Source organism: Euprymna scolopes, chromosome 41, assembly GCF_053919585.1.
Source record: "Euprymna scolopes isolate OS-2025 chromosome 41, ASM5391958v1, whole genome shotgun sequence".
NCBI lineage: Eukaryota > Metazoa > Mollusca > Cephalopoda > Sepiida > Sepiolidae > Euprymna > Euprymna scolopes.
Window position 1 is genome coordinate 7,432,295 of NC_136522.1, and position 13,340 is coordinate 7,445,634.

Here is a 13,340-nt window from a genome sequence, read left to right on the forward strand (position 1 = left end):
TAGTATATATATATATATATATATATATATATATATATATATATATATATTGTGACATTATCCTTAAATTAGATTGTGTGTTATCAGAAAATTTTAGGCCGACGAAAAGTGTACCGTTCTTTTTTTTTTTTTTTTTTTTGATTGTCACCAAGGAAAAATGAACAGAGAGAATATAGGAGAGGGAAGGAAGGGAGAGAGAGAGAGGTGAGGAAGACGTTCAGCAGATGAGCCAGCGGGTTGACAGGTCACCCGGTTAGCGACACACTTTTTGACTCCTTTTAGTTCCGGCTACTAAGCGAACAAAAAAGAAGGAAAAGGATAAGAAAAGTACTGAGAAGAGAGAGGGAGAGGGGGGAAAGAGACATTTTTGTATGACACGCGTCTGAGCCGCCGTGCTGGGCGAATGTGGAAAAGTTCCACCCGACAACGACAGAGAAATGAGAACAATCCGACGTCATCAAGATAGATAATGTTGACCCTACGAACACGAGGAATACGGCACACCAAAAAGACATACAGCGAAGAATAACCGAAACAGTGGATGAATAATACATGGGAGCGAATAGAATGGTGGTTAAACTTCACGTAGAAAAGAAAAAGAACAAAAAAAAAAGTAAAAACTGTAAGTCCCCTCTCTCTACACACCTCTCTCTTATGCGTCGAATTGGCGAGTTGATTTTGCAATTGTCTTGTTTGTATCGATGTATTCTTTTGTATCGATACATTTCTCGTCGGCATTTTCAGATTGTTGATTAAGATCCGCACCCTCGTCAGTTTTTTTTTTTATCTCATTCCCCCTACCATATTTTATTTTCATAATAAAATTAACGCTGAAACGTTACCACTGGTGTCGTGTTTAGTTCTTTCTCGCATTCTGTTGTGTTCAAACCCTAGTGTCTCCCTTTTATTTTTACCTTTATCACATGTGCGATAAATATTTGTTTTTCGTAAATTTCTTTTTAATATCCCTTTATAACCCTAACCCTCACCCTAACCCTAACCCTAACCCTTTGTTTGCTTTTATTTAGTTCCTTCCCGCCCCTTTCTTATCGCATGTGTAACAATATATAAACTAGTGATTCGTAAGCAAGAAAAGTTCAAACTTAAGCGTGACAGACCAACGGAAATACGTGTTTAGTTGCGAAAATATCTATTGCATTCTCAAGTGTGAAAGACGAAACGATTGACAAAGGCCTCGTCGAGATGTATGATAATATCTAAATCTATTATTGAATATTCTTGCGTGACCACATGCTACCACACTAGCTCTATTTATAGCCTTTAACCGCTGCCTATTGTGCGTCTTGTCAGCTCTGTATTATGTGGCCGATATCTTCGTTATTACTCGATTTCGTGTATTATCATTGTTTCTTAAAAGCCTGCAAGAAGGGACAGTTCATGTGCGACAACACTACGTGTCTTGACCACTCGTGGATGTGCGATGGTTATCAGGACTGCAAGGACAATACGGACGAGACCAGCGCTTGCGGTAAGTGGATTTCTTATGGTCATTGCTTTCTTAGTGGTCAGTTGAATGGGAATATCGGACAGAAGGGACAGAGAAAACAACGAATAATAGGAATTATGCAGTTATATCAACTAGATTAGCTGATGTTAATATTTACGGAATCGAAAGAAATCGATGTCTTTTTTTGCTTTCGTAAAGTAGGTCGCTATTTTGGAATTATGATTTGTGAATCTAAAATAATAATAATAATAATAATAATAATAATAATAATAATAATAATAATAATAATAATAATAACAATAATAATAATAATAATAATAATAATAATAATAGTAAAATCAACAATAATAATAACAATAATAATATTAATAATAATATTAATAATAATAATAACAACAATAATAATAACAATAATAATAATAATAAAATCAACAATAATAATAACAATAATAATAACAACAATAATAATAACAATAATAATAACAATAATAATAACAATAATAATAATAACAATAATAATAACAATAATAATAACAATAATAATAATAACAATCATAATGATAATAATAACAATAATAATAATAACAATAATAATAATGATAATAGAATCTACTACTACTACTACTAATGATAATAATGATAGAATCTACTACTACTACCACTACTAATAAGATTAATAATAATAATAAAATTAATAATAATAATAATAAAATTAACAATAATAATAATAATTATTATTATTATTATTATTATTAGCATTATTATAACAATAATAATAATAACGATAATGATAATAATAGAATCTACTACTACTACTAATTATCATAATGAACGAATCTACTACTACTACTGCTACTACTAATAATAATAATGATAGAATAGAATTTCTTTCGTAAAGTAGACCGCCATTTTGAAATTATGATTTGTGAACATATGAAAATAATTTAAAAAAATCATAAAAAATATGAAGAAGAAGAAGATCTACGCTGGATAAGTGCAAAGAGAACTAGGACCTTGGGGAGGCTGATTTCCAGTCAATAGCCGCTGCCAACGAGAAATCCATGGCAAGCAGCTGTTGGGATAATGCAAATTTATTTGTAAATACTATCGAAAGAGGTGAAAAGTACTGGAAATCTGGGGAGACTTGTTGTCACTCAGCTTCCAGGGAACAACACAGGCTGTTTTGTGAGCCAATAATAATAATAATAATAATAATAATAATAATAATAATAATAATAATAATAATAATAATAATAATAACAATAATAATAACAATGATAATGATAACAATAACAATAATAATAACAATAATAATAATAACAATAACAACAATAATAATAACAATAATAATAATAATAATAATAATAATAATAATAATAACAATAATAATAATAATAACAACAATAATAATAATAATAATAATAATAATAATAACAATAATAATGATAATAACAATAATAATAATAATAATAATAATAATAATGACAATTATACGAGGGTCGTTCTAAAAGTAAAGCCTTCTGAAAAGTTTAAGAGCTACGAGTGGTACCATTAAAACGAGCAACATTTTGTGTGTTCCAGAATTTATTCTCAATGTAGTTTTTTCCAGGAATTCGATGACATATCTCTACTTCTGACGTACGTTCATGACTGAGATTGCTGTTTTAACGTGTCATGCCGTCAATATCTGCAACAGATAGATGAAACTTTCGAGTCTACATAAGTTCAGTTATAATAACAATGCAAATTACAACATCCTCTGATTCTATTCGGTTGAAATAAAAAAAAAATAAGGAAAACCACCTAAAGAGCGGCCCTCATAATAAAATCAATAACACGGTAATGTTTCAATATATGCTAAAATGTTAGTTTGTTGTTGATGTTTAAACGATCACGCGATTATTTGAATTTATGGTTAAGTGTTAGTTTTACTCATTTAAAACTGCTTCATATATATATATATATATATATATATATATATATATATATATATATATATATATATATATATATAAAGTGACATTGTCTGTCTGTGGAACGGTCTCTAACAAGCCCTTGTGTTAGTTTTTGGTCTACAGACTTGAAACTTGATATATATAGAATTTCAGCATGTGGAACAAATTTTATGTGGTCTTTAGATGCTAAAAATAGCTTCAAGGCGTAAAAATTGAAAAAAAAAATGGAACTTGGAAGGCGCAACTTGACTCAAAGTGCTGATGTATGCATACATTTATCAGTTAGTCGGTTAAATTTTATGATTTCTTATCCATCTGGAGATAGCTCAAACGGTAAATGTCTTGGTTTCGATTTTAGCTTATGTCACCCAAGTCATTTTTTAAAGTTTGGAAACCACTACTGTATATTGGGTACAATATAATAATAAATGGAGTATTACCGCTATAACAAAAGTACGAAATCACCATAGACATAATTTTTTTAATAATTTGTTTTTCCTGTTTTATTGATTGCTAATTATTTTCTCTAGATTTATTTATTACCTTTTTTAATCTTAGAAATCAAAGCAAGTATTTATTTATGTGTCTGCATTTAGTTATAATCTCGTGATTTTTATTTAATAAATTTATTTGGAATTTCAAGTTTTGGATTTTATAATTTACTGTTTCTATTATGATATATTGCAAGAAGAGCTAATTTAAAGAGATTTTCTATTTTTGTTAGACAGTTTGATGCTATGTTTATATTTTTCGCTTCTGGGTGTTACGTAATGTGTAATGAGGAGAATGCAACCTCGCAGTCGTAATGCTGAAGTAATGTATGAATAAACTTCTGTATTGGATAGAAATGTAAAAAGTATAGGAATGCAGATAAGTTTCATTGCATGCAACATTGTTTTTGGCAATTTTTTGAAGAACAGAACATTTTTGTATCGTATGCATTGACTGGCAAATAAGTAGTAATCCCGATAAACTAAGTTTGTGTATGTATTTGACAGAGAACTCTTCGTAGCAGTCGTAGCAATGTACGTATGTGTAAATAAAGTTACAAACGACCTCAAAATAATGTCACAGGCTAATATATATATATATATATATATATATTATTATACTGTATATATATATATATATATATATATATATTATATTATATTATACTGTAATGCGTTTGGCAATTTCACTAAGAACAGAAGTTGTGTTGCCTATAAAAAATGTTCTGAAAGGGGATAGAATATGGTTGTAAGTGACGCCAAGCTTAACGTTCGTTTATAAAGGGGCAGAATTGTTTTTTTTTCTAGAATATGGGAATAGTCAGAGTTCAGCAAATCGAAGTAATCGGAATTATGCTGGGGAGAATTAATTAGGTAGTAGAAAATGGTAAAATTATATTATGTATATGCATATAATAACTAATTAATGGCGGTCCAAGGACAGTAGGGTAAACAATGTTATGTTAGACTTGAAATTATCATGCATATAATAACTAATTAAGGTCCAAGGTAGGGTAAAAAATGTTATGTTATTATCATCTGTTATTATTTTAGAACATTGCTTACTTTCTTTTAGATTTCTTCTTTTTTTGTTGTTGTTTCCTTGAGTTTTTAAATGTTTTCAAGAAAAGTCATTTTTATGATTTTGAAATTAATATTACAGATGTCTTATATATATTTCGACATTCTAGTGTTATTAATGGTCCTGATTTTTTTCATTGAACTTTTAATTTGTTTCAAAAAGTTAATTTTAAGATTTATTTTAAGATTGATATTGAATATATTTTGTGTTTCCATGTATATTTAGATATTCTTGTGTTACTAATATTGTTTTTTTGTGTTACTAATAATTGTTTTTTTTTCATTGAGCCAGCTTTATGCCCACCTGATGAATTCAAGTGCCAACCAATGTCGAGTCAATGCATTCGGCTGGTGAAGGTCTGCGACGGTCGCGTGGATTGTTACGAAGGAGTCGACGAAGTAGGTTGCGGTAAGTAAAACTGCTTTGTATTCAACCGGAAGATATTTATATGCAGGATGTCATAAAAAGTAGATAAAACATTATTAATTGATTAAAAGGGATCACTGCGTCGTCGTTATAATAGTATTACGAATTTATTTGCTTATTTTTTCAGAAGTATATTGAAGAATACACAAATGATGGACACTTTTTTTTATTTTGTTTTGAAATAATATGTGTGTGTGTGTGTGTGTGCGTGTGTGTGTGTGTGTGTGAGAGTGTGTGTGTGTGTGTGTGTGTGTGTGTGTGTGTGTGTGTGTGTGTAGAATGTTCATAATAAAGGATTAATTAAGCGAGGACTTTTGTGTGTGTATAAGTTAGGAAGTGGGGGTGCTAAACCCTGACATCCAAGTTCTACAACCAACAGGATCCCATCCTAAGGCATTACAGCCACAGGGTGGGCCTATTGAGGTACTTTTTCTCTCTGGAGAAGAACAGTTGGCGCATTCTGATGCCCCGCTGACAGGGCCTGAAGGCGAGAGAGAGATTAAGGCTTATGACTGCTACGTTCAAATAACACAAATTTTAATAAAAAGGAAAAAACCTTGTATGAGGTAAACATGTAGAAATGTCACTCAGTTATGCAAAAAACAAGGCAAAATGTAAAAAATTGGCAAAATTTAATACCTGACTTTGTAAAATACATAAAAGTGCACTTTGAAGATAAATAAATTTCAAATTGAAACTTGTACCTTTATTTTTAAATCGTATAGTAAAAACATTTTGTTTAACAATTTTCATGCCTTGGATGAAATGCTTTTCTAACTTGTATCGTATCTTTTTAAGGTTATATTTTATTTACTTTATTAATTTGGGTTTAAAAAAAATGAATGTGGTTTTGCATGTAGTTATAAAAACTCTCCTACTCTCTATTTCAGTTTTTATTTCTCCTCCCACCACAACGCATTTTTGCAACCCCCTTTTTGTATTATTACAGGTCTGAATATTCTCTCTGTTTCAGTTTGTATTTCTCCTCACACCACAACTCTTTTTTGCAACTCCCACTTTGTCATACATGTCTGAATAATGAGAAAATCTGAATTTTTTTAACAAAAACTTTAAAATAATTTTTTAGATTAATTTTTTTAAACTTCTTTCAGAATAGAAAATCTTTACAATTTAATAAGGAACATATTTCATATAGGTTTCATTAAAAACATTCAGTAGATAACGAGAAAAATAGAGATGAAAATTTCAAAAGGACTGTATAACTGGTTACGCTCAATAGTAGTCCTCGCCAGCGAAATTCTTTATTATTGTTATTTTATTATTATTATTATTTAAAACATTTTGTGTCCTGCTCTTTCGCGCGAGGACTAATATATATATATATATATATATATATATATATATATATATATATATATATATATATATATATATATATATATATATATATATATACAGAGAGAGGGAAAGAGAAAGAGAGAGGGATATATATATATATATATATATATATATATATATATATATATATATATATAGAAAGAGAGAGAGAGAGAGAGACTTAGGAATGGAATTTAAGTCAAAATAAAATGATTCAATTAGTAAGCTTCAAGACTATCAGTTTTTATAATCAAGAATTCATAAAATATTTTTAAAAAAGACGATAAGAATAAAAAATGAGAGCACCAAATTTCCTGACTATTCGGACAATTTCAAATATTATGTCATTCGAAAACATTTCTAAAAACAACAAAAAAAGATATATATGTGTGTGTGTGTGTGTGTGTGTGTGTGTGTGTGTGTGTGTGTGTGTGTGTGTGTGTATATATATATACGACTACTTCATTAAATCACATAAATTAACATACGAAGATATAATTTTATGCGTATATTTTTAGTATTTACTTCAACAGTGCTCAATACATAGGTAGAGCTAAGTAGTAAGTTATAAAAATATACATGACAATTAAGCTACACAGAATATTTCGCGCTTCATTCTCGTGAGAAATCGTCAGGCTTATGCGAATGAAACGCGGAATATTCTGTGTAGCTTAATTGCTAAATATATTTTTATAGCTTACTATATATATATATATATATACTCATCAGAATGGCTGAATCTAGCGAGATTCGAAATCGCGACCTCGCTAGATTCAGCCATTCTAATGAGTCGTAGACGACGAAACACGTGTCAGTGGATAATTATATCTTAAAAACAATATATATGCCGCTCCCCATGTGGGGGTATAAAATTGGTGAAAGGGAAAATTATTCCCAACCTGCATTTAGGTAAAAATGCATTTTAGTATAAATAACTGAATTTATTCAAAACGTATCGCAAAAACAAAAACACATAAAATAACACACACCCACACACACACACAAATCTCTCTCTCTCTCTCTCTCTCTCTCTCTCTCTCTTTCTCTCTCTCTTTATTTATATATATATATATATATATATATAAAGAATAATTATTATTTAATAATAAGAATTACTAAGGGCTTTAAGAATACTTAAAGATGGCCACTGCCCTGGAAATATAAACTAAGAGGTAGCCAATTAGCGTTTATGCAATGTTCACTATTTCTTGTCGTTAGAACACTATAGATTGGCTACTGTCCGCGCCCAAATTGAGCACTTATTAGTTCTCAAATCTCTTCATTCTCGTGATAATTGTTTGGTGGTTCTGGAGATAAAGGCTTAGCAAATTGAATTAAAGGTGGCTTCGTGGGTTCGAATCTCCCGACTCCGTAATGGTGAACACATCCTCACGGCATAGCTTATTTATACATAACCAGCTGGGCTATCCGGCGTTGCCTGGGGCCATAAACTCTAAATAGAAGATGTTAAATAGTGTTAATTTTTTACAAGGGAATACTCACTTATCAAGGCCTGAAGGCTACTCGAGGACAAGGGTTAATGAATGTAAGGTGGTAGTGTAGTAATGGTTGACTATTTTGTAAGACTTGATACCACAGGATTCAATAATCAGTGTTACTTTTCGCTTCAGTATGCCAATCTATCTATCTATCTATCTATCTATCCTCCCCCCCTCTCTCTCTCTCTCTCTCTCTCTCTCTCTCTCTCTATATATATATATATATATATATATATATATATATATATATATATATATATATATATATATATAAGTGAACGTGTCTGTGTGTGTATCTGTGTGTCTGTGTGTCTGTGTACATTTCCCTACGCAATAACTCTGTCAATTTTTAGTTTACAGACTCGAAATTTGATATACAGGTTACTGAGATTTGGGGAAATCGATGTGATCGGGTTTTGGACAGTAAATTGCCGATTAAGGGGTCAAAGTTCAAAGATTTGACCTTTGAGAACTCTACCAAATTCCTCCCACAATTTTAGGTCTATGCACTTGAAATTTTAGATATAGGTTCCTTGGACAGGGATCTAATTTAATAAATTGATTTGAGACCAAAACAATACATGTTAAGGGGTCATAATAGGGGTCAAAGTTTAAAAAAATTGACCTCTGCAGTCTCTTCCAAATTACTCAGTCAATTTCTGGTCTAAATATTTGAAATTTTACATAAAGGGTATTCAGAGATAGGGCAAGCTTTTTCATCAGTTTGGGTCGAAAATTTTTAGTTACCAATATATAAATGTATGTATGTATGTATGTTTGCATGTCTGCCTTAAACTTTCAATAGAGGCGACGGATTTTATCAAGATCAGTATCGTTTTAAAGTTGGACCTTTCATACGACAAATAACTAAAAATTGGCTACAAACATTAATACCTTCCCCTTCAACTAGGCACTTTTCTACGGGGAGGGGGCACTTTTTTCGCCGATATTTTTTAAAGTTATCCTCCCCTTTAGATTGTCTAGCCTTAATTTTAAAAAATGTCGCTTCCGGTTTGGCGGTGGTCGTAACAGCATAAACGTTAGGTTTTACCCCGTTCTTTTCCTCCTTTGCGGTACGGGTTCGAGCCTGCCTTCCTACTACCACTTTTTTTTTTTTTTTTTTGCTCAACATACACATCCAAACACCCGGGCAACGCCGAGCTGAAATGCTAGTATATATATATATATATATATATATATATATATATATATATATATATATATATATATATAAGTGAACGTGTCTGTGTGTGTGGCTGTGTGTGTGTCGGTGTATATTTTCCCTACGCAATAACTGTCAATTTTAAGTTTACAGACTCGAAATTTGATATACAAGGTACTGAGATTTTGGAAAATACTTTTAATCCGTTTTCGGCCAGAAATTTGGCTGTTAAAGGGTCAAAGTTCAACTATTTGACCTTTGAGAACTCTACCAAACTCCTCCGACAATTTTGGGTCTAAGAACTTGAAATTTTAGATATAGGTTCCTTGGACATGGATCTAACTTAATAACTTGATTTGAGTCCCAAACAATAAATGTAAATGGGGGCATAATAGGGGTAAAAGTTAATAAAATCGACCGCCTTTTTTTTTTTTTTTTTTTTTTTTTTTTGCTCAACATACACTTCCAAACACCCAGGCAACGCCGAGCTGAAATGATCTATAAAAATAAAATTGTCTGTCTGTTTGACCATTTCCCTACTTTACTACTCTGTCAATTACCAGTCATTTTGATTTGACATAAGAGTTATTGAAATTTGAGAAAATCTTTTTAATCGGTTTCCGGCCAGAAATTTAGCTGTCAAGGGGTCAAAGTTCAACGATTTAACCTTGAAATCTCTACCAAACTCTTCCGCCAATTTTGGGTCTAAACACTTGAAATTTTAGAAGTAGGTTACTTGGACATGGATCAAACTTTTTTGTTTGATTTGAGCCGCAAAAAATAAATATTAAGGGGTCAAAATTGGGGTCAAATTTTAAAAAATTGATCTCTCATCCAATTTTTTCGTTTAAACATTTGGAATTTTACATAAAGTGTATTCAAACATAGAACAAGCTCAAGGGGTCAAAGTTTAAAATATTTGACCTTTGCGGTCTCTAGCAAACTATTCAGCCAATTTTGGGTCTAAATATTTGAAATTTTACATAAAAGGTACTCAGACATGCAGCAAATTTTAATCAGTTTTAGGGTGAAATTTTGGCTGCCAAGAGGTCAAAGTTGAAAGAGTTGACCTTTGCAGACTCTACCAAACTCCTCCGCCAATTTTGTCTTAACAATTAGAATTTTAGATGTAGGTTGCCTGGACATGAGTCAAACTTTTTGATATATATATATATATATATATATATATATATATATATATATATATATATATATATATATAGTTTTAGGTTTTTATATGAGCAGTAATATGCTGCTAAACAGTCACGAGCATGTTTCAGTCATCTAGTTAATAGTAACTAGAGACATCTTCAGGCGATATAGCTTATACGAAAGCAAAGATTTCAATATATATATATATATATATATATATATATATATATATATATATATATATATATATATATATATACATCTTGGACCTGCACACACGATTCTGTCATCCGTACACGTGCTTTTATATAAATTTATCTTTCCCTTCTCACTCTCTCTCTCACTCTCTCACTCTCTCTCTCTCATTCTCTTTGTCACTCCCTTTCTCTATCTGTCTTTCTCTATCTGTCTTTTTGTATCTAACCATTCATATGTGTGTGTCTCTCTCTCTTTTATTCTCTCTCTCTCTCTCTCTCACACACACACACACACACACACACACACACACACATTTACTCATACACACTCTTTCTTTCACTCATTCTCACTTTTTTTTATCAACACCATTTCTCTTGGGAATGCGCTTCCCACCACCATCTTAGACCATGCACGCCGAGTTCCCCCGCCCCGCTGTCGATGGATTCCGTATTAAAGCTAAAATTAATCCTACATTAATTAAGGACATTTTCATCCAACCAGCCGTGATTGAAACGCGTTTTGTTTGCAAGAATTAATCAAGGTTACCTTCTCTGCTCGTCGCTTGTAATCCACTTCTAAACTTCATTCCACTCTCGAGTGACCGAGGCACAAAAGAGCGACGTTTCTTTATGCGGCGTCGTAAAGCGATTTGTTTAATCTAAGAATCCCAATACTGTCAAAAATCGATGCATGTCGAAAGCCGCCTGTTATCTATCTATCTATCGATCGATCTATCTATCTATCTATCTATATATATATATATATATATATATATATATATATACATTATCTTATCCTATCTTTTATTCTATAAAAGTAAGAATGTGCGTGAGGACACTTCTCAACCTATATACTCAACGAATTTATAATCTGAAGACTTGAAATTTTGTATATAGCATATTCAGATATGTGGAAAAAGTTTTAATCGGTTTTCATCCAGAAAAAAGGGCTGCTAAGGGGTCAAAATTGAAAAATTGTTACGTGGGAGTCATCGGATTTTTATCTGTTTTTTAACTGTTTCACGAATGCGCATGTGTGAATCGTTCACATGACAGATTATTAACGTTAAGAATAGGTAGGTTTGAAAACACTTTTTAAAGACAGGACCAAGATGGTCTATTAGTTTTCGTATATGACTCCCTGTGTTTAGGTTTTGGTTTCGATCTCAGCTCGAGTATTTTTTTTTACCTACAATAAGTGAACTGTTTAAAAAAACAAAAAAAAAACATAATACTCGCATGCACATATCTCAGTGTCTTTCCGTTTTTTTTTAAATTTTTTTTTGTTTTTTTTGTTTGTTTTTATACTTAATTTTTTAAAATTAATTTAATGTTTACGATATTTCTGTTTATAATAAATACAAATTTGAGTTCTGCGCCATGCAAAAAAAGAAATGACCAAGTCCATCATTCTTCCCCCCCCCCACTACATTTAGCCCCAAAAGTCCTCAAGGCCTAAGCATATTTAAATTTGAGTTAAGCACCATGCAAAACTGCTAAATAGACATACACAGAAAATTTTGGACAAATATGGTAAAATAGTCCCAAAAATGGAGTGTTTTTATTAGCCCTAAAAGAGCCCCTGGGGCACACCTAAGAGTTATCGCAAAGTATAGACAAACAAAATTATAAAGAAATCAGTTAGTTACAACTTTTCAGAAAGTTTTATAAAAATCCAAGGCATCAATTTTTTTTTATAAGCACAAAAGTGTTAATTTCAGCCATTTTAACCCTGGAAGGCTACCGTAATGGGGAAGTAACCGGAGTTTACCCGGAGAATTCGTTCTGTTACTTTTTTACTCATATCATGTTTAATGTTTGTGCAAAATTTCAAAAAATTTAAACGCGTAGTTATTGAGAGAAGTGCGGACAGACGAGCGGACGAACAGACAAGGGTGAATTTACATGTCCACCCTCATTTTGTCGCGGGATCAAAAACATAATACTCTTATTCACGTGTACCAGTTTCTGGACGAATTTAAATAAAATATCATTTACGATCGGCAACGCAGGGCGGCCTGCTAGTATATCTATAGAAGTTAGAATGTGTGTGTGTGTGTGTGTGTGTGTGTGTGTGTGTGTGTGTGTGTGAAGATACTTCTACACTTATATACTCAACGTATTATTTATCGACTGACTTGAAATTTGGTATATAGGATATTCAGACATGTGGAAAACTTTTTAATCGGTTTTCTTTCGGAACAAAGGATTGTTAATGCGTCAAAATTAGCAAATTGCAACGTGAAAGTCGTCGGATTTTTATTTGTTCGTCAACTGTTTCATGACTGCGCATACGCGACCGAGAAACATGGCAGTTTATTTATGTTAAGAATAAGATTTTTGAAAACATTTTGTAAGGGTCGTGTCGAGTGGGCCTAATGGTTATCGTACTTAATCCGATTTCTTTAGGACTTGGTTCGATATCAGTTCGAGTATATATTTTTTTTACTTACAAGAAGTGAACTGTTTTAAAAAAAAAAACATGATACTCGCATGCACATGCCTCAGTTTCTGCATGAATTAAAATATTTATGCGCATCTTACGACCGGGCAACGCCGCGTACATCTTCT

The 13,340-nt window shown here is 31.6% G+C and overlaps 1 protein-coding gene across 2 annotated transcripts in view; it reads left to right on the plus strand.

Moving 5' to 3' along the window:
• Positions 1-13,340, plus strand: part of LOC145266325 (atrial natriuretic peptide-converting enzyme-like) — a 378,936-nt gene that overhangs the window by 307,308 nt on the left and 58,288 nt on the right. For both annotated transcript variants that reach the window (XM_080121906.1, XM_080121905.1), the window contains 2 exons: positions 1,379-1,489; positions 5,287-5,403. In XM_080121906.1, the coding sequence (XP_079978032.1) occupies positions 1,379-1,489; positions 5,287-5,403 (228 nt within the window). The remainder of the gene's footprint in view (positions 1-1,378; positions 1,490-5,286; positions 5,404-13,340) is intronic.